At 42.5% G+C, this 21,309-nt stretch overlaps 1 protein-coding gene across 21 annotated transcripts in view; it reads right to left on the reverse strand.

Annotated features, from left to right (window-relative positions):
* Positions 1-9,499: 9,499 nt before the first annotated feature.
* The window catches only part of KIF1B (kinesin family member 1B), a 186,528-nt gene continuing 174,718 nt past the window's right edge, over positions 9,500-21,309 (reverse strand). For all 21 annotated transcript variants that reach the window (XM_007491595.3, XM_007491593.3, XM_056795793.1 and 18 more), the window contains 6 exons: positions 21,134-21,205; positions 19,794-19,915; positions 18,440-18,589; positions 16,706-16,898; positions 14,365-14,483; positions 9,500-13,861 (listed from right to left, as the gene is read on the reverse strand). In XM_007491595.3, the coding sequence (XP_007491657.1) occupies positions 13,819-13,861; positions 14,365-14,483; positions 16,706-16,898; positions 18,440-18,589; positions 19,794-19,915; positions 21,134-21,205 (699 nt within the window). In that variant the 3' untranslated portion in view covers positions 9,500-13,818. The remainder of the gene's footprint in view (positions 13,862-14,364; positions 14,484-16,705; positions 16,899-18,439; positions 18,590-19,793; positions 19,916-21,133; positions 21,206-21,309) is intronic.

Consider the following 21,309-nt stretch of genomic DNA (forward strand, 5'->3'; position numbering starts at 1 on the left):
TCACTTCTTTAAATAGAGAAGAATATACTAAAGAAATGGCAGAAACGATAGCTAGCATTACACATGTGATTTTGGAATTAAATGGAGGAGATTGAAGCCCCTTCAGCCACTCAATGAGCAATCTTCCTTAAAAGACTAGATACCGCCTTAAAAAAAAGAAGGAGGAGACATTAGACCCATCCATGCTCCTCTAAGAGCATTCTCTGATCATGGCAGTTTTGGTTCTTCTAGCTGACCTGGAGCTAGGTTGATCTAACACTGGAATTGTTGATTGCAGCAAATATTATGATTTCTCTCCTCTTCAATCATTGGTTCTATCCTCCCACTCTCTTGGCCAAAAACTACTAAAGAGGAAGAAAGAAATTCAGGTCATGGCAACTTGCCAAAGACATCTTTTCAACATATCAGTGTCCAAATAGAATAATGGGGAAACACTTCTTTAGAAGATATTAAGAAATGAGGTAGCATGGGAAGTGCTTTGTTATTTTATTTTTTAACCCTCACCTTCCCTCTTAGAATCAATACTGTGTTTCTGTTCCAAGGCAGAAGATCAGTAAGGGCCATGCAACTGAGGTTAAGTGACTTACCCAGGGTCAACCAGCTAGGAAGTGTCTGAGGCCAGATTAGAACCCAGGACCTCCTGTCTCCAGGTTTGACTCTCAATCCACTGAGCCACCCAGCTGTCCCTGTCCTTTGTTTTCTAAGAAGACTAATGATATTATTAGGTAATGTCTTGACTTGTTTGTGAATTGGACTCAAGTGAGGTAGAGCTGCACACTTTCTTCTACAGTCATCCAATTCCAGTGGCAAGACAAAAGTCAGGATGACTGGTGATGATCCAGGATGCAGTGGATAATGTTGGCATCTTCTGTGTCTTTCCCTCTTACAAATCACAGTCAGTGCTATTAAGGGCTTGTTGGTTGACTCAGATTCTACGGAAGGGCCAAGACAAGAGCTGGCTCCCTCTTCAGGAAGCAGTACGCTTCTAAGCTCTCTGCAGCCCCTGCTCCCGATGCCTTCATGGCTGTTGGAGCAGACTGCTCTCATCTGCCTACTCTGCTGGGGGAAGTCTTCACGTGCTTGGGGCTGACATCCTCTTAACTCACCAACTGGTTTGAGGCCCGTCGGGTATGCTTGACTTGGTTTAGCCCTGTCTGCTGAGATGGATTTTACCAGGATGCAGCCACCATGCATGCTCCGGCTTCTTGGAGCCACGGGTGAGAGTTGGGTGAAAGGTGGACACCAAAGGTGGATGAGTAGCCCTGAAAGGGGCCCAGGAAGCCCAGAGGTGCAAGTCCTTCTGGAAGACCCCATAGACCTATCTATGACCCATATATGTATAAGGTGAAAATATGTGAAGTGAGGGAAGAAAAACTGGAGAGGGAACTTCTGGTTAGAGGAACTGGCGTGCATTTGATGGAGATGACATTTGAGCTCATATTTGAGGGTGTAACAGGAACAGGGAGACGGTGCTTGATGGGCTTGGAGGAAGGGACATGTTTGAAGCACAGTAAACAGTCTAGTTTGGTTGGAATATAGCAGTGAAAGACAAGCTTGGCCAGGGTTCAGCTGAGGAGTCTAGAGATCACTATCTAGCTACCAGGATGCCATTGAAAGGTTTTGGTTTGGAGGAGAGAGCAGGAGGATTAGAACCAGGTTTCAAGAAAACCACTCTGGCAGCAACGTGCAGGAAAGATTAGAGGCCTGGGAGAGGAGTTGGTCAATGAGCATTAACCACCTTCTCTGTGCCAGGCCCTGTGCTGAGTACAGAGGATACAAAGGCAAAACAGTTCCTGCCTTTGAGGAACTATTGGTCCAATGGGGGAGGCAGCAAACAAGAGAGAAGCAGAATTCTGTTTGGGCATTTCAGTCATGACCACATTTGGGGTTTTCTCAGCAGAGATACTGGGATGGTTTGCCATCCTTCTCTAGCTCATTTTATAGATGGGGAAATTGAGGCACACAGGATGAAGTGACTTGCCTAGGGTTATATGGCTAGTCTAAGACCAGATTTCCATTCCAGAAGATGTCTTCCTGATTCCCAGGCTACATTTTACCACCTAGCTCTTCCTGTTATCATCTACAGGATAAGAAGAAATAATCAATAGAGGGAAGGTACTGGAATTGAGGAGCTAGAGAAAGCTTCCTGCAGAAGGTGGGATTTTAGCTGAGACCTGAATGAAGGAAGCCAAGACAGTCAGGAAGTGAAGAGGATGAAGGAAAACATTTCAGGCATGGAAGACAGAGGAAATGCCCAGTTGAGGGATGGAGGGTCTTGATCTGGAGCAACCAGGAAGGCTGGTGTCATTGGTTTGAAGAATGCATTGTGTGTACATGAGTGTGTGTGTGTGTGTGTGTGTGTGTGTGTGTGTGTGTGTGTGTACTCATGTGTGCAAGGTTTAAAAAAAATGGAAAGGGGGCAGCTGGGTGGCTCAGTGGATAAAGAGCCAGGCCTGGAGATGGGAGGTCCTACTTTCAAATCTGGCCTCTGACACTTCTTACCCTGGGTAAGTCACTTAACCCCAATTGCCAAGCCCTGACAGCTCTTTTGCCTTGGAACCAATACTTCATATTAATTCTAGGTCAGAAGGTAAAGGTTTAAAAAAGGAAGAGTGGAAAGGGAGGGAGGGAGGAGGTGATGAAGAGCTTTGAATGTTGAACAGAGCATCTTATATTTGATCTTGGAGGTGATAGGGAGTCATTAGAGTTGGATGAATAGGGAGGTAATATTGGCAGATTCATACTTTGGAAGACCATTTTGACAACTGAATAGAGGATGGACTGGAGAGGAAAGAGATTTGAGGCTGAGAGACCTACTGATTGGTTGTTGTAATAGTCTAGGAATGAAGTGATGAGGGCCTGAAGCATGGTAGGCTTTTATCAGGAGAGAAGGGTCAATAGTCCAGAGATGAGAGGGGTGAGGTATAGTGAGAAGGCAAGTATGATACCGAGGTTGTGAGCTCGGGGAGATTGGGAGGATTGATGGAGCATGTGACAGTAAGGAGAAAGTTAGGAATGGGGAGGGAATCATGGGGTGTTAACTCAATATGTCATTATATACATATATATATATATATATATGTATATAATGTGGCTGGTCATTTATGTTGCTTGGAATCCTCAAGTCTTTCAAACTATCTTAAAATATATATTAAGATATATTAATATTAATATATTATTATATTAATATTAAATATATATTAAGATATATTAATATATCTTAGTGTATAAATTGCTGGCCTGGTTCTTCTGAGTTCACTTTACATCAGTTCATACAAGTCTTCTCAAGTTTCTCTTTAAGCATTCCTCATCTTTTTTTTTTACAGCACAAAAGTATTTCATCCCATTCATATATCATAATATATTCAGCTGTTTCCTAACTGATGGTTATTCTCTCAGTTTCCAATTCTTTGCCACAATGAAAAAGACTGTTGTAAGTATTTTTGAACATATGCATCTTTTTCCTCTTTCTTTGGTCTCTTTGGTGTGCAGCATCCCGGGGTTATGGGCTATCCACTGCTAAAGAGCTTTTTGGGCATAGTCCCACTCCACCCCACTTTTTCTATCTTCCTTTTGTGTATTTTGCTTTCCCTTTTAGATTGCAAACTCTTTGAGGACAGGGATTGTCTTTTTCTTATTTGTATCCCTAGTGCTTAACACAGTGCCTAGACAGTGATGGTGAACCTTTTAGAGACCAAGTGCCCAAACTGCTACCCTCACACTGCATGTGAGCCCTCTGCCTTACCCCAGGCAAGGGAGGGAAGAAGCACTCCCATTGAATTGCTGGGCAGAGGGGTGGGTAATGTAAGAAATGTCCTCAGGCAAAGTGGAAAGGGGGAGGGGAGCCACCCACTCTGGCACATGTGCCATAGGTTTGCCAACACAGGCCTAGCACATAGTAGGTGTTTAATCAATTTATAGAATGAATTCACAGTTCCACCAAGAGTGGAATTAATATATCTTTTCTGACAGCTTTTTCCTTTTTTTTTCTTCTTGCCTCTCAATCCCTAATCTACAAGCTACAACTGTCCTGGTGAAATGCCCATCAGTTCTCCCTGTGAGGCTTCCTTCCTCTCCCACTTTCTGCATGAAGCTTTTCCTGGTCTCAGCTGCTTGGGTCTTCCCTCTGAGACTGCCTACTACCCACTCTTTGTATATTGTATACAGACCTTATTATTTATATTTATTTCTTATTCCCTTTCTATAATGTAAACTTTTTAAAAAGTTTATTTATTTATTAATTCATTAAGAATAATTTTCCATGGTTACATGGTTCATGTTCTTTCCCCTTCCATAGCCAACGAGCAATTCTACTGGGTTTTACATGTGTCTATTTCCCTATTATTGATATTGCACCAGGTTGATCATTTAGAGTATACATCCCCAATCCTATCCCCATTGACCCATGTGATCAAGCAGTTGTTTTTCTTCTGTGTTTCTGCTCCCACAGTTCTTCCTCTGGATGTGGATAGCATCTTTCTCATAAGTCCCTCAGAATTGTCCTAGATCATTGCATTGCCACTAATGGAGAAGTCCATTACATTCGATTGTGCCACAGTGTATCAGTCTCTGTGTACAATGTTCTCCTGGTTCTGCTCCTTTCATTCTGTATCAATTCCTGGAGATCGTTCCAGTTCACATGGAGTTCCTCCAGTTCATTATTCCTTTGAGCACAATGTAAACTTCTTGAGGCCAGAGGCCATGTGTGTCTTTCTTTGTATCCCCAGTGTTTAACTGAGAACAGAGATGGCTACATACTTTCTCTGGTTACCCACTGGCCCTTGGTTACCAAAAACAGCCTAAAGATAACAGGTTAGCAAGTTGCAGGTGGGAATTTGGAATCATTGTTTCTCCTTTGATAGTTAAGACCACCTTCTCCCCCCTAGAGGCCTAGAGGCTCTAGAGGAGAGCAGTGTGGGTACTCATAGGGAGCTGTAAAAAAGGGAGGCCAAAAGCAGCCTCCACTATACATGGTAGAGGCAGGGTCAGTGCTGGAATTCCGCTCCAAGTTCCTGTCTGGCACCTGGCCTTGTGAGTCAAATTAGCAGTTTGTTACCACACCCATTTGCAGCCCAATTGGGCTGGGGGAGGAGAGAACCTCAAACCTGGGCTAGGAGTACAGGAAAATCTTTGACACTCTTCAGAGGCCAACCTAAAACAAATACTTGTAGGTGGGGCCTTCTTTAGTTCCAATTCTGGCTCTTGGCCAAATCAGTGAAACTCAGTTTCCTTTTCTGGAGAAAGGGTTCAATAATTAGCATCTGTGCTATAAGAAGGTCAAATGAGCTAGAGTTCTATGCCTGGAGTCAGAAAGATGAGTTCAAAACTGGCCTTAGATGCTTATTGACTGTGTGATCTTGGACAAGTCATTTAACCTCTCCTTTTCTTGAGGATCAAATGAAATACTAATTGTAAGGTGTTTAGCACAGTGCCTGGCACACAGTAAGCACTATATAAATGTCAGCTATTATTATTATGTAAAATAAGGGATTAGTAGCATTTTTTTTATCAGAAGGTCAAAGATTTATAGCTGGAAGAGACATTGGAAACATTTAGATGACTGTGGATAAAAAGGAGGAGGAGGGAAGGGAACAAGCATTTACTAAGCTCCAGCTTGTGTTAGCAAAGTGCTAAATGCTTTACAAATATCTCATTTGATCAAATGCTGGACTATTCTGCCTGAGATATTTAGTAGCCCGGTGACCGTGCCTGGACACGTCACCTGCCCATTCACGATCTGTTTCCTCATCTGTAAAATGAGGGGGCTGGACTAGAGCACCCCTGAGGTCCTTTCCAGCTTTGAAGCTGTGACTCTGTGGTCTGGTCCTTTGAGATCTATCTCCTTTTAAGATAAGGTAAGAGCCTCATCTGGTCTGATCATTTTGGGGAGAAATTTGGAATCATACCCAGTTATAAAATGGTGTAGACCAGGGGTTCCCAAACTATAGTCCACGGGCCACATGCGGCCCCCTGAGGCCATGTATTGGCCCCCACCGGAAGGGGCATCTCTTTCATTGGTGGTCAATGAGAGGAGCATTGTATGTGGCGGCATCATGTCACTAGCGTACAATACTACTTCCAGTGACATAATCCTTTGATTATGTGGCTCACAATAGAAGATGTTAGCATGGTGAGCAGCGATCTGGGGGAGGGAATTCTGCACTGTGTATACTGCTGCCTGGTTAAGGTTAGGGTTAGGGTTGGGTTTTTATTGTCTGGCCCTCCAACAGTGGGCCCCTGTGTAAAAAGTTTGGGGACCCCTGGTGTAGACCCTGGCTACCCACTGAACCTTGGTTACCAAAAAGAACGTTTCCCAAAGAGATTGGAGAAGAGGAAAAGAACCTGTATGTACCAAAATATTTCTAGCAGCTCTCTTTGTGGTGGCAAAGAATTGGGGAATGGCTGAACAAGTTGTGGCATATGGTGGTGATGGAATACTACTGTGCCATAAGAAATGATGAACAGACTGGAAAGAACTATACGAGATAATGGACAGTGAAATGAGTAGAACCAGAAGAACCTTATACAAAGCTACAGAACAAATATTAGAATAATAATATGAAAAGGTTACCTCCAGAAAAGGGAACAGAAAGATAAAATAGGACTGAATTGATATGAACATGTTGGCTTCCCTGATATCCTTTGGGGTGCCTGTAAGGTAGGGAGGAGTTAGGACACTTGCAGACAGGATCTATTATGTAGATATGAAGAAAAGTGAAACAGATAGGAAGGAGGTCTGTGGTTACACTTGTGTAATATCTTCTTTTTCTTTATATATAGAAATGCTTGTTTTGTTTAGACTTGTGAACATTTGGAATATTAATAATTAAAAAAAATGGATGAGGTGGATGGCTGGGTGTTTCAAAGGATTGAAAGCCCGGTCTAGAGATGGGAGGTCCTGAGTTCAAATGTGGCCTCAGATACTTCCTAGCTGTGTGACCATGGACAAGTTACTTGACCCTCATTGCCTAGCCCTTACCGCTCTTCTGCCTTAGAACCAATACACAGTTTTGATTCCAAGACAGAAGGTGAGGGTTTAAAACAAAACAAAAAGAGATGAACCTAATCTGACCCAGAGAGGTCAAACTCCTTGCCCCAGGATGTAGCTCTTCCTCCTGTGTTTCATGGCAGCCTGACAGTCATGTTGACTCCCATCTCGAAGGGGCATGTCATACATGTGGGTATTTATCAGTGTTGCTTTGTAAGCACAGGATTGTTGAGTTGTGGTGAGCTTCATCCCAGTCAGAATGCCAGGGATCAGAAGGTACCAGACTCACCACAATGCAACTGTTACTCGTGAGGGATGGAAAGACTTCATGTAGGGTGCAATTTGACTTAAGAAGCCAGCACTATCTCTCGACATCATTGAGTGGTGCATTTTTTCTATAGACAAAGAGTTCCAGACAGAGAAAGCCCAGCTTTTAAGACTGAAGGGCATCTCCCTGGTCTTTATACAAAGGCAACCCTGGCTACCATTCAAGGACTCACTTGCTTTCTCTCAAGCCCAGGCACATTTTCTACAAGAAGGGGCTCCTTCAGTCTCACCTGGTGCCTTTTCTTAGTCTTGGCAATTCCTTCTCCATGACTCTTCTGAGACAAATGCTAAGTCTGAGCTGGTAACCTCTCTGCCGATGGCACTGGGCCTCATTGATTTGAGGGTCAGAGTAGAACTTTGAGGAGTTGTCTTCTTCCTATAGGATTATAAGGATTTTTTCCCCCTCCAGTGAAAGTCAGGCTTTGGACCAACAGCTGGCATTTCTTGGTGACTTCTGGCTGAAGATTTAAACCCCTGCTTTGGAGAACCAGGAACAAGCGATTGAGTAATTTAGTAAGTTCCCCACATGACAATCTTCTTTAAGAAATCAGTGGTAATGTGAAAAGTCACCTAGATTTCCATTTGAACCACTTCCTGGTTCTGTAGCTTTGTCTGTAGTTCGGGCAGCAGATCGATTGCTCTAGTCTGAAGCTAGGGACAGGACCAATTGTGCTGAGTCAATGTGACTAACCAAATCCAAAGACTTAAGCCTTCCTGGCTAGCCAGTCTTTTCATTGAACAGGCAGGAAGTAGTTTAATTCCATATCAAGTGGCTGATTCAGAAGGAAATAATTGACAGATCTGTGCTTGAAATTTCCTGGGCAAGGAAGTAGTGAGGCCTCTTCGGAACAGATAACCCTGGTAGGGCTGCCCATCAGGTACTTCCTGGTCAACCTAAATGAGAAGGCAGCCCACACCCATAGATGTCTGATCTTGGTCTCCACCTCTTTCTTACCCATCATCCCTAACAAAGCCTGATTTCTCTACAACTCTTATTTAGATAGAACAAATAATGGTATAATACAAGTATCCCTGGGAATACTGAACCCTAAATGAGGTATACAAGAAGGGGTGACCATACTGCTTGGGGGGAGATGCTGGAATCTTACCTCCGGCAATGGCTTATTATTATGGCTTTAGAGGAGAGGCTAAAAAATAACAGGAGATGAAAAAATATGTATACGGGACAAGAGATTTCTAGGAAAAGTGGCAACATTTGTTCATCTGTGAAAACATTTTTACTGAAAGGAGTAACAGAATAACCTTGTGGGGTCAGGCCTGAATTGAAAGGTAGCAGAGAGCTATGTTTGAACTGCTTACTTGATCTTAAGAAGTCACTTTATTTCTCGTGCCCATCTATACAGGGAAGGGGTTAGAATAATAGCTCCAAGGCCCCTTCCAACTCTAGATCCACAGTCCTTCGGTGCTGGCCAACATCCATGGGCACTGTAGATCAGAAACAAGGAAGGGAGCAGCAGCAGAAAGGTTTGCTGGGAGGAGGCAGGGTACACTGTTTTTCTGGTTCTAAATTCTGTGATCCTACAGTCCTACTGTCTGACCCAAATACTTGGGAAGGAATGTGGAAATTTGTGGAGTGGCGGCAGGCTCAATTCAGAAACAGTATCTTATCCAGATGCTTATCATCTCTATGGGACTGCTAGAATAATGTTCTGTTAAATTCATTAAGCATAACTTAGAGATATTGAAGCTCAAAGTAGAAGCTTGCCAGATATCTTCTAACCTAAGGAAGATCAGTAGCAGGTGTCCTGATTCTATGCATATGGTTCTAAACATACATATACATATCCAGACTGACCGCCAGCCATTATTACTTTCTGTTGCTTTTGTCCCACCACTCCCTGAGTTCCCTATGCACCTAGTAGTACAGTGCTCTGAACATAATGGGTGTTCTATTAATTAAACTGCAGGGGTGACATTTACAAAACAATAAATAAAGATCTCTGAAGAATCAAAAGGAGCAATAAGCAGAACATTCAGGCAGAAAGAAGGCAAATAGTTCAGTTTTTGAGCTCTAATAACTTCTAGAATGGGCTCATTCATTTTTTAAATGAAAAAAAAAAAAGGTATACAGAATGCTCAGTGACTTGGATCCAGATAAAAGGATGCCCTCGGAGATCAAGATAAGACTGGGAATGGCAGAAGAAGTCACACGGAGAGCCTGAATGCACTGGTTGTACCTTTATTATTTTACCTCGTTCACTAACAGTTCCATGGTGCAAGGTTACCATACACAGTTATTTAATGTCTGCATTGCACACCTAAGGCTATACAGCAAATGAATCAGAATTAGTACAAATACATGAACTATATTTACATTTTGTATACCGAAGCTCCGAACATCAGATATATTTACAAAATAAAATAGGAAATGAAATCTGAAATTAATCATGTACATCATTGCTAATGTGCTTGATTCCTTCACGGGGCAGAGATCCGTTTGCAAAGTATCGGTTCAAGAAGGCCACTTATGCGTTATGGTTTCTGTTGTTGGGTGAGAGGATGGCAGAGGGGACAGGTATACGGGTGGGCAACAGCATTTTTAGCCACAACATCTAAAATACACAAAACACATGAGTGTGCAGGGAACCACATAGGGGAACTAATGCCAGACGTGAGAAAACAACCCACGGCAGCCACGGTGTGGGCAAACACCAATGTTACTCTAGCTTTCTGTCTGAGCACAGCTGCTTGGTTGTAGATTCTGGAGAGAAACTTACTACCAGTTACACGAGTTTTCTTTTTCTTGAATAACTGGCAGTTTTCCCAAATTTCTTCCGGGGCTTGGAACAAAATGTCATAAATGGCCTTTTGAACAACAAAACTCTTTCTTTATGGTACAGCTGATGTTTCCACTTAACAAGGAAGCACAAAGTTAATACATTCCCACTACATCCAGGAAGGGTTTGGAACATTGGGTAATTGATTAGTAGCCACAGAAGGACAGATGCAATGCACACAAGTTAGAGTCCTATTTCAAATACATTCATTCAGCAAACCTTCTGAGAACAGCAGCATTAGGTTCCTTTTTAAGAAGCAGGTTAACAACTGGCCTTTAAAAAGAGAAGAAAACTAAAAGGAAAGATGGAGGCTCATCGAAACAGAAGTGATGCTGTACAATAGAAACAGAGGTGGTCAGGCGGTAGGAGTCAAACGCAGAACACTGATCAGTGTTAACCTCTGGATAATCCTTTTTTCCAGTCTAATGTGCAATTAATTACAGATATGTAAATATACAATACATTACAAAACAAAATTAAATATCCCTGTAAATTAGATAATAAGCAGCAGGCAGCAAAGTCTTTGCTTTGAAATATGTGCCAGGAAAGTCACTCTACTTTTTTTTGGTCTGAAAAAACCTTTTTGACAGTGATTTTTCCCCCTCCCCCTCTTCTTAGAATTGGGAAAAAAAATATAAAGTGTTGATGGTTCATAAATTTTATGTAGCTGCAGAAGAGCTGCAAATGTCACGTAGTGGTTGTTGCTTGGCTGAGGAACAATCATTTTTCATATACCGAATCGTTTGTTTCCCTGAACAATTTAAGTATTCCAGGTCACTGAAGTTGCATGTTCCAATCTAGTTGCCTTCTCTGTGCTGGTGGCCATGGTCAGTGGGTTGGCTGGCCCCTGGCATGGTCCCTGCCTTGAGAGCTGGCTGACTCCCAAGCAGGCTGCACAAAATCAGGTAGCATTTCTGAACATGCAATGTTGCTTTTTAAGGAGAAGAAGGTGTGAGCAGAGGAAAGGGCACAAGGAAAGGAGAGGAAGGAGTTTCCAATTTTTACCATCATACAATTATTCCCCTTTAATTCTCACAGTACTTTTTTTTTTAAGGATCTAAGACTAATTGGGCTTGCTTTGTGAAAATCTGAGCAGCAAATAATTTAAAATCACTTTATGTTTCCACCAAAATGTCTGTCTCCTCAAAGCATCATAAGGCAATCCCTGCCATTAGGTCCTTTTCCTGGGGATCTGGGAATGGAGTGAGCGTAGTTCATAAATTAAGTCTCCAGAAACAAAATGAGCTCCTCGTAGAAAAGGAGACAGAGGCTGTGCCCCGCAGCCAGGTGGGGGGGCAAAAGTAACTTGAGTAGGGATAAGAAGTGACAGCATGGCCACATTTTGCTTTTTCTTGCTTTCAAACACAGGTCTTTTATCTGTGATCAGTGTAGATGTGCCAGTCACTTAGATGTGCTCTCTATCTGACTTACCCAAAGCAAAGACTTTCCCAATTAGTTTTTCCTACTTAAAAAAACAAACTAAAAATAAAACAAACCCAAACCTAGCCCAGGTCACTTGAGTGTGCCACTTGATTTCACTGCCTCTGGGCCTTTTCCACCCACACCTGGGATGGATCTGTCCCCCTGGGTTAGACACCACAACAGCCTCAGCCTAGAACTTAATGCTCAGTTGAACTTCATTTTTGAAGAACTTTGTTCTTCATTCATCAGTAAATCAGATGAACTTTGACCTTGGAGGCCATCGGCAGCATGATCAGATCTGTGGTTTGCATACCCAGGACTCTGTTGTATTCATTACAGAGAGTGCAGTAAAGATCTCACAAAGAGTTAATAAAACAAAGGGGAGCAGGGAGCAGAAGGAGTCCATGATAGAGGGTTTTAGCTGATCTCTTTCCAGTTAAGGTAGAGAGATGGGGCCTAACATGTTACCACCTTTGCCTTCTTCTCCCGCTTGTACTAAGCTCTCAGACTGGTTCACCCTCTTAATTTGGAGGGCAGTTAGAGCAGAGGAACTTAGTGCTGAAGGGATGAGATCTAACTGTGTCATGAACAGCCTATGGAGCAACGACTCTTCGGAGATGGCAGTGACTCCCCCAGCTGCGATGACAATAATCTATCCATGCCCCGTTGGGGGAGGCCATCCACCTCAAGGTTGAGATCCCAGGGCATGGTCCTCAAGCACAGCTATGGTGAAAGTGAGAGGCTGCTTTGGAAGGAAGTAGAGCATGGCACAAAGTCATCTAGTAAATGAATTGAGGTAACCTGAAGGAAGGCCTTTGTTCTCTTCTGTCATTTCTGGAAAACTCAATGGCCAATGAAAGAACACATAGGACAACAGGGGCGAAATCTGATCAAAGTGGTACACTGGCCCTCAGAATGAAACTGCCTGGAGGTCACGAGGCCCTTGCTTAGTAGCAGCCCTCTCCTTTCCCAATAGTGAGCTCCTTCTTTTCTGTTCTAGCAAGACCTTCTAGCTAAGAAGAAAGGCGCACATACTCTCTCTCTCTCCAACTCAGGGGCCTGCTAAAAGTATATATGGATACAGAGGGAATATTCTTCTCCTTTTTGGATGACGCCAGTGGAACCACATGTAGGGGCTCATGACGGCCAGGCCTCACTCTGTAGCTAAAACTCTTTGTGATAAGAGTTTTCTTGGGTTGATTATGAACTTATCAACAACAGTAATATTAATATTAGTATCATTCATCACAAATGAAACTTTCCTTCTCCCTGGCTAATTCTCAAACTGCCACGCATGGATTCCAAAAGGCAACCCCAGTAACATTACTAGTGCCAAGGCCAGTGAATACACTTTCCTCCCTACTCAGAAGTCATAGGGCTCAGAGAGACTGTATTTTTCCAGCTGCACAGGATCTAGAGGGAGTAATGACTTGGTAGAGCTCTTGTCTACCTACTTTCAGCCTATATGGTTTGGACCCCAATATCACACTGACATGCAAGCTGACATCTTGACATCCTTACCTGAGCCACTGCTTCAAGCCTTCTGAAAATACTTTTGTCTCCAACACCCCCAAGCTTTAACTAAACTATCATAGGATCTCATTCCAGGTGAGCTCCAATTAAATCTCAGAAAGAGTGAAGTGTCCAATTTGCATTATAGCCGCTTTGTCTGGAAAGAAACTGAAGGATAAACCAGAGCCGGAAAAGGAAGAAAAACAAAACCCAGAGAAAGCAATCTAACTGTGGTTTCTTGCAGAGTAAGAGCCCTTATCCAAGTCACAAAGGGGCTGGATCCCTTCCACCTGGGGAGTCTGAGGTCACTGGGGAAAACTGTAGTGACCATACCACAAATCAGGAGAAGGGAAGAAAAGTCATAAGCAGTTTTTGAAGACAGACAAAAATATCCAAAGAGCAGTACAGACACCGAGGTGGTCAGAAAAGCTAACTAATTATCCAAAATGAAGGCCCCCCCACCCCCCCAACAAAAATAAACTGGAGATTCACTGGATCCCCTCTTTTTTCCATTTTTCCTTTTGTTTGACCACATGCTACAAGCACTATTCTCAGCATAGGAGAAATGAAAAGAGGACAGAGCAAGAAGGGCTGGGGAACAAGAGGGCTAGAAAAAAAAAACCAAAAAAAAAAATAACCAAACACTGGATGGGGACAAAGCAGTAGTTAAGCCACAGGAGCACGTACAAGAAAACCGTCAAGAAGCACAAAGAGAATGAGGTAACCCTTTTTCTCTGTCTGAAGGCGAGGGAGGGGCTCTGCAGCATCTGGTTAGTATTTCAATGGACCTGTGCGTCTGCGAGACAGTTTTGACCTAGAAGAGAGACAGGTGAAAAAAACCCTAAAATTAGTGAATTTAGTTGTAGTTTTTTGGATCCCCTCATCCTCGCTTCTGTAATTCCTGACTGGAACTTCTTTTCCCAGAGATCAGAGAGCTCAGACGATCACAACTTCCTTCTGCCCAATATCTGAATAGCTTTCTTAGCAACTGCCCCAAAGCACGGCTGAACAACTAAGGCTAACTCTTAGACTTGTGGCTGTGAGCCAAACATTGGAATGGAAAAACTAAAAAAGTCTAAAATGTGGCTACCATCTGATGTCTGGAGAAAGTCTAAAGAGCAAGAATGAACCAATGAAAGAAGATAAAGAATAGGCTATGACAGGCATTTCCTCAGCCTCATTCCACTCAAGGCTCAGATTATTTAATGCTTTTTCTCCTTTTTATTTCAAATTTGGTGAGCAATTCAGAGTAATAACCACTTTCCACTTACAAATAATGATGGTGGAAGGGGAAGCCAGGAATGTACCACTTCTTACCGTATTGTGCCAGCAAGGAGTGGGTTAAAGGCATATAACCAGTCATTCATGTCTTTCTCGTTGATAGCTTGCAGAAGGATGCCCCGGTGCTTTGTGAACACAGCGAAGGTATTGGATGTCTAGGAGAACCGTAGAAGGTGAGAAAGTGAATAAGAAGACTAATGATTTTCAGGGGCTTCAGGGGTTTTTTATCAAGTACTTTCACTGAGAGAGCAGAGTAGCATAGAATAAGACTGAAGATCTTGTCAGAGGACCAATTTGGACACCAACTGAATGAGTGTGGGGAAAAAGCTTTTCTCTTGGAGCTCCAGTTTCCCAGTCTGTGAACCAGCAATAATAGTTGTGCTGTCTTCTTTGTGAGGATCAAAGGGCTTTGAAAACTTTAAGGTAATAGACACATGCTGGCTATTATTTAGTTTACATTAGTTTTCTTTTTTTTAAGCTTTTATCTTCTGCCTTAGTATCAACTTTAAGACAGAAGAGCTGTAAGGGCTAGGCAATGGGGGTTAAGTGACTTGCCCAGGGTCACATAGCTAGGAAGTATCTGAGGTCATGTTTGAACCCAGGTCCTCCCAGCTCCAGGCCTGACATTCTGCCCACTGAGCCACCTACCTATCTTCCACTAGTTATCTCTGTCCTCAAAACAGACTAGTGAGGCAGAAAAAGGCAGATCTTTAGCCTGAGGCTGAGGAGTTGATTGACTTGCCAGAGGTCCCATGCAGATAAGTTGGAGCGCTATGTCCATAGTAGTGCTACTACATACTCTAACTGTGCTCTGATTAAACTGAAGTTCCTGGAAGGCAGGCCATCTGACACACTCAGCACTCCAGTGGATCGGTGATCTCACCAACATGGGCAAACCCCCCGATGATATTGCTTTCCAGATCACTCCCTCTGCTCCAGTTCACTCCTCCTCGGCCTCCCCCCTCCCTTGCTTCCTAGGCCCTGGCCCACATCTCTGCAAAATTCTCTCCAGTCACTGACCACTCCTTGTGCTCTGGCCACCTCCTCCCCAGCCTTATCTTGCCGGTCTGGAGAACATTACTCCTAGGTTCTGCTTGTCTTGTGGACGACTACTTTTCCCAGACCAACATCCAACATTTTCAAGGTCGGGATACCATGCTTTGTTTCAGGCCCTACATTATGGCTGTCTGCCAGGTTTTGGCCCCATGTGTATTCTCGCCCCTCCCCAGTGCCCCTTCCAGCTACATAACCAACAAGCGTGCAGGACCAAACCAACAACGTCATGATTCTCGAAGGGAGGTCCACTCCGTATCCCTACAACTTTCCAAACCAAATTCCCCCATTTTATGTGTTGATTCTCCCATTATAATTAAGTTCTTGAAGGCAGGGCATATCTTTGCTTTTATATTTGTATTCCCTAGTATTTGGCATAGGGCTTAGCACAAATAAGGGCTTTTCATTCATTTATCTTTTCATGCCTGCCCATCCATGTTTTCCCATGGGGTTTCCACAGAAGGCCCATTGAATATCTTAGGGGTGGGAGGGGGTTTTCCTTGAATCCTCTCCATAAAGAGAGCACACCCCTGGGAATGTATGAGCTGTCCATCAGTTTTTACCTTGCTCTCACCATATAATCATCCCACATTTTTTTTGGATCATTCATTCCTTTGATTACATCTTTGGTAACATGACCCAGCCTAACTTCTGGTTTGCAATGTTTCAGTCTGCTCACAGCCACTACACTCTTCTCTATATTGCTCTTCAGGAAAGCCTGGATCCAATACGTCAGAGACTGTAGCATTCCATGACTTACAGTTACCTATCATCACCCACAGACTATTGGTATTAACGTCTCTTTAGGGAGAAGCTTGGGATCACCAAATAAAACTTCACAATTTCCCAAAGGCAATCCAACCCACCCTCCTGTTCTATTCTAGGTCCAATTTGCTGTCTGTTTGCAATGTCTGTCCAAGATGTCTAAATTAGACTTTATCTCGATTGACAATCCACCTGCACAACATGGTGTGGACAACATGCATTCTTAATTTTTCCTGAGTGGGTAGTAAAAGCCAACTCAAAATTTCAATAATTATGGATTTCTTTTTGGAAAATTTGCCTTGTTCAAGGGTTGGATGTAGTTAGTAGAATGTCATTCACAAACAGGACCATCCGGAGGATCTCGGTTTGTGTTTAGATTCTGTGGTGGATCTCCTCCACAACATTTTTAGTGGTGTAAATGCATCTCTGGATGATGTCTTGATTAATATTAGCAATCAGCTCCACAGAGCCAGGCACAAAGGACAATTTCCTTGGCTATAAAGGATAAGGTCACCAAATTGGTGGTATGTTGCAGTAGACAGGGCATGGTAGTACTGACCTTCACCATAGCCTGTTGGTCCTCACTGTATTCCACTTGGGCTGTAGATAAATTTATGATCCCTCGCTCGACTGGGTCTTTGTCACTGTTGTAGATGAAAGCGTATGGACGTCGTACCACTACAAAATGTTTAGCCCAATTGCTGGAATATGGTTCCTTAAAATGGAGGTATCCCTTCTTAGAGACCACTGAGCTGAAGGACAAGAAGAAAGATGAACTTCTTCACAAGACAGAAATGTTCATCAGTCAAGGTTACGTACACATATATATATGGCTCATCTGACTTATACTTAAAATCAGCCCGGTGTTTGTTCTTCCCCATTAGAATATAAGTTCCTTGAAAGCAGGGACTGTCTTCCCTTTCTAATTATATCTCCAGTGATTAGAATTCTCACTGCAAATAATCAGTTTTACATGTATTTGCTCCCTTTATATTCACCCTAATGCAATGACCATTACATATCTCTTAGAGTATACTATGTCAGTCTTCTAACTTCTCTCCTTGTCTCTGGTCTCTCTCCTTAACTTTTTTTTTTTGACTCTTACCTTCCATCTTGGAATCAATACTGTCTATTGGTTCCAAGGCAGAAGAGTGGTAAGGGCTAGGCAATGGGGTTAAGTGACTTGTCCAGGGTCACACAGTTAGGAAGTATCCAATGCCAAATTTGAATCCAGGACCTCTTTACTCTAGGCCTGGCACTCTACCCCTTGTGGCACCTACCTGCTCCTCCAAATCATTCTTAACATTTGCCTTACCATATGAACTTTCTAATGTATTGCTTTGATCCTGTCACTTGTCTACCTCCAAACCCTCAGTGCTTCCCCACTGAACAAAGTTTAACCTTCTTATTTCAGCAGTTGAGGCTCTCTCTGTTAATTCTTATTTCACAGTCTTCCCCATGCAGCACTGTGGATATCAGCTAATCTGGATGGCTCCTCTGCCTCCCATCTTCATCCCACCCTTTTCTGGATAGTTTTAGAAAGAACCCTTTGACACCTGAGAAAAAATCCCTCTCTTTTTAGGTTCTTCCTTTCATTTTCCCAAGCCTATCCTGGTTGGTAAATTCCTTTGCTTTAAAAAATTTTTAATTTAGAATATTTTCCATGGTTACATGAATCATGTTCTTTCCCTCCCCTCCTGGCACTGACAAGTAATTCCACTGGATTTTACATGTATCATTGTTCAAAATCCATTTCCATTTTATTGATATTTGCATTAGGGTGATTGCTTAGAGTCTACATCCCCAGTCATATCCCATCGACCCATGTGATCAAGCAGTTGTTTTTCTTCTGTGTTTCCGCTCCCACAGTTCTTCCTCTGGATGTGGATAGCATCTTTCTCATAAGTATCTCAGAACTGTCCTGTTGCTTTTGACAGATCTGTTCTTAGAACAGAGTAATCTACCTATATGTCTTTTCAGCTCTGTTCTCCTCTTTCTTTGCACACCCAGATTATACTATAGTGTTCTCTACATAGTAGTGGTTAATACATTTTGGTTGAATTTAATTTAGGTGATAAACCTCTCCCAAAGCCTCTAATGGCAGGCACTCATAAGGAAGTATTTCCTAGTCCCCTACCCCTCAGTTTCATAGCAGCTGGAAAGCCTCCATAGCAACAGCTACCTCTGCTTGAGTCTCACCCACCCTATGCCAAAGGACAAGTGGACAAGTCTTCAGGATGATTTATTTAGCCTCATACCCAGTAACCTTGTGCCAAAAATGAATCCTTCTTACCCAGGTCTAATTTCTTCAATATCTGGAACGAGGTTGAGGAATTCATTTTTCCCAGCTCTAGCCAAGAAGGGAGTCTCTACTGTTGGGACCAACTGGAACTGTTCATACTCTGGGCAGGGACTAGAGGCTCGAGAATTAGCTTCTGGGGTCCTTTAAAACAGGGATTAAGACAAGAGATATAAAGTTAAAGTTATTCCCTATTTCTTTTCATAAGAAATTTGAGGGTAATATTATGAATTAATTATATATTATGTTGTGTAAAAAAATCTGCCTCAAAGTAACATTACGATTTGGAGATTCTCTAAACAATTTTGAAGATCTAGAAACTTGGTCTCATGGAGCAATTGCATTTCATATTCAATCAGTATAAGTTTCCAGAAGCTGTATTGGCAGGCTAGTCGAGGACCTATAACATGGTGCCATCATATTATCACAGGACATCTGCTTGCTAATTTGTACTCTTTGAAGCATTTCTGTTAATAGCATCCCCTCATCTTATTTTGCAAAGCCTCATGGTCAAAAAAGTACCACAAATAATGCATTTCAAAGCTGGAATTCTAAAAACAAAAATTCCCCAATCTAATAATGTCATATGACAGAAACCAACAACTTAGAGTAAGAACCCCAAACAGCCATCTTTAAAAGGATTCCTCTCTTTCTCAACCATTCTCTTCACATCCCAAATAGGCATTTAAAAGTAACACACTACGCATCTTATCCAGTAAACCCCAACCAAAAGGAACTTGGCTGGAAGCACATGATGTTTCACTCACAGGGGACATGGCTTTTAGTTCTACAATTTGCAAACTGCACCAGTGGACTTAGAATAAGTGTGGCACTGGGATATCACTTTATATTGTTGTTCCTAGTCTGTCTTTTCTGTTGTGTCCGACTTCCTGACCCTGTTTGGGGTTTTCTTGGCTGGTTTGCCATTTCCTCTTCCAGATCATTTGACAGATGAGAAAACAGGTAAACAGGGTGAAGTGATTTGCCCAGAGTCACACAGCTACAAAGTGTCTGAGGCCAAATACAAACTCAAGTCTTTCTGCCTCTAGGCTCAACACTCTATGCCCTATTCATTTTATAGTATTATCCTATATAATTTTCAAAGTTAATTTTAGACAAAAATAACTCCTTTCTCCAATGCACAAGGTTTTTGTTTTTTACACAAGAGATTGCAATTTAGAAGGGAAAAGGGAAAGTGACCAAAAAAAAAAGGGAGAGACAGAAAGGCACACTGCAGAAAACCCAAAGATCTGCTGCAAGAAAGGAAATCCAGCAGTTCATGAAGAAGGAAAGCAGCCATTGCCATCTGACACCCAAGCCTTCACCTCTATGTAGAGGAGGTACCTACTTCTGGTCCACTGAGCTGCACCTTGAGTCTACCAGAGAAGGGCAGGTAGATGAAGGGGTGAGAGTGGCACTGCTGAAACTCGACACTGACGGGTCTCGCCCAATTGGAGAAATATCAGACAACTGTAGACACAAACAGAATAGGATATATTAGGTTATATGGTAAAACATCAGGGAAGCTGAAAAGGAGTTTAAAGTTGCCTTAAAAAAACTAAAATGCCAGAATTGGAAGGACTTTGCCTTCATGAGGCTTCTGCATTGGCAAGTTATGGAAAAAAAAAAGAGAAATTATTCAATCAATCATTCAACAAGCACTTATTAAACACCTGTAATGTACCAGGTATTGTGGTATTTCTGGGCACAAAATAAAAATAAAACAAATCAGATTTTTGATGAAGAGGAGGATGGAAGGAGGGACAGAGAGAGAGGGAAGGAGAAATAAGGAGAGGGAGAGGGTGAGAGAATAAAAGCAAATAAATATGTGGAACTTTAACACTTGGTAGTTAGGGGAAGCTAGATGGCAGAGTGGATAGAGAGCCAGGCCTGGAGACAGGAGGTCCTGGGTTCAAATCTGGCCTCAAACATCTCCTAGCTGTGTAATCCTAGGCAGGTCACTTAACCCCCATTGCCTAGTCCTTGCCACTCCTCTTTCCTAGAATTGATACCAAGATAGAAGGTAAAGGTTTTAAAAAGAATACTCAATAGTTAGGGAGAAAGGGCCTTAGGAAGTTTAAAGAAGAGGAAGTGCCAGAGCTGTGTACTGAAGAGGAATCTTATGTGTAGGAAAGAAGGAGGTTATTGGGGGAGAGGCCAGTGCAAAGGCATAGAAATGGGAGAGAGAGGAGAGAAAAGCCTAGTGTGCCTGAATTTCAGAGTATTAAAGGTCCCAGGGTAGCTTGGGACCAGATGGTGAAAGATTTGAGAAGTCAAACAGAAGAGATTCTATTCTTCCTAGAGGTCAGATCTATGTTTATGGAACATCACTTTGGGAGCAGGGGAGAAAATGGACTGGAATAGGAACAGACTCAAGGTAGAGAATCCAATTAGGAATATGCTTCCTCTCCACTAAGGAGGTTGAGGACATGTTTTTCCACATCCTTCAATGATGTCCTTATTGTGGGGTTAGGAATCATAGCTCCAAGCCTAAAAATACAGGAACAAATATGAGGAGCTGATTTCTTGACTGATCTCACTTAACTCTAAGAATACTAATATGATGCACGAGAGACAGGTTCAATTCAAGGCACCAGAGACAGGAATGGAACAAATCACTTGGGTGAGCTGGAGAAAAAGTTATGACTTTATTACTTTGATAACTTAAGAGTTAAACAATGTGCTCACCTTACAGTCACTGATGCTACTGTGTACCTGGTTAAATTCTCGGTTGAAAGTATGGGTGAGAAGTTGTAGGCACTGGAGAAGAGAAAAAACAAAACTCAGAAGATCCCGAGATGCATAACAAGAAACAGTAAAAGTAGAATTAAAACCCACAGAAGAACTCCTAAATAGCCAGAATA

Source organism: Monodelphis domestica, chromosome 4, assembly GCF_027887165.1.
Source record: "Monodelphis domestica isolate mMonDom1 chromosome 4, mMonDom1.pri, whole genome shotgun sequence".
Taxonomy (NCBI): Eukaryota; Metazoa; Chordata; class Mammalia; order Didelphimorphia; family Didelphidae; genus Monodelphis; species Monodelphis domestica.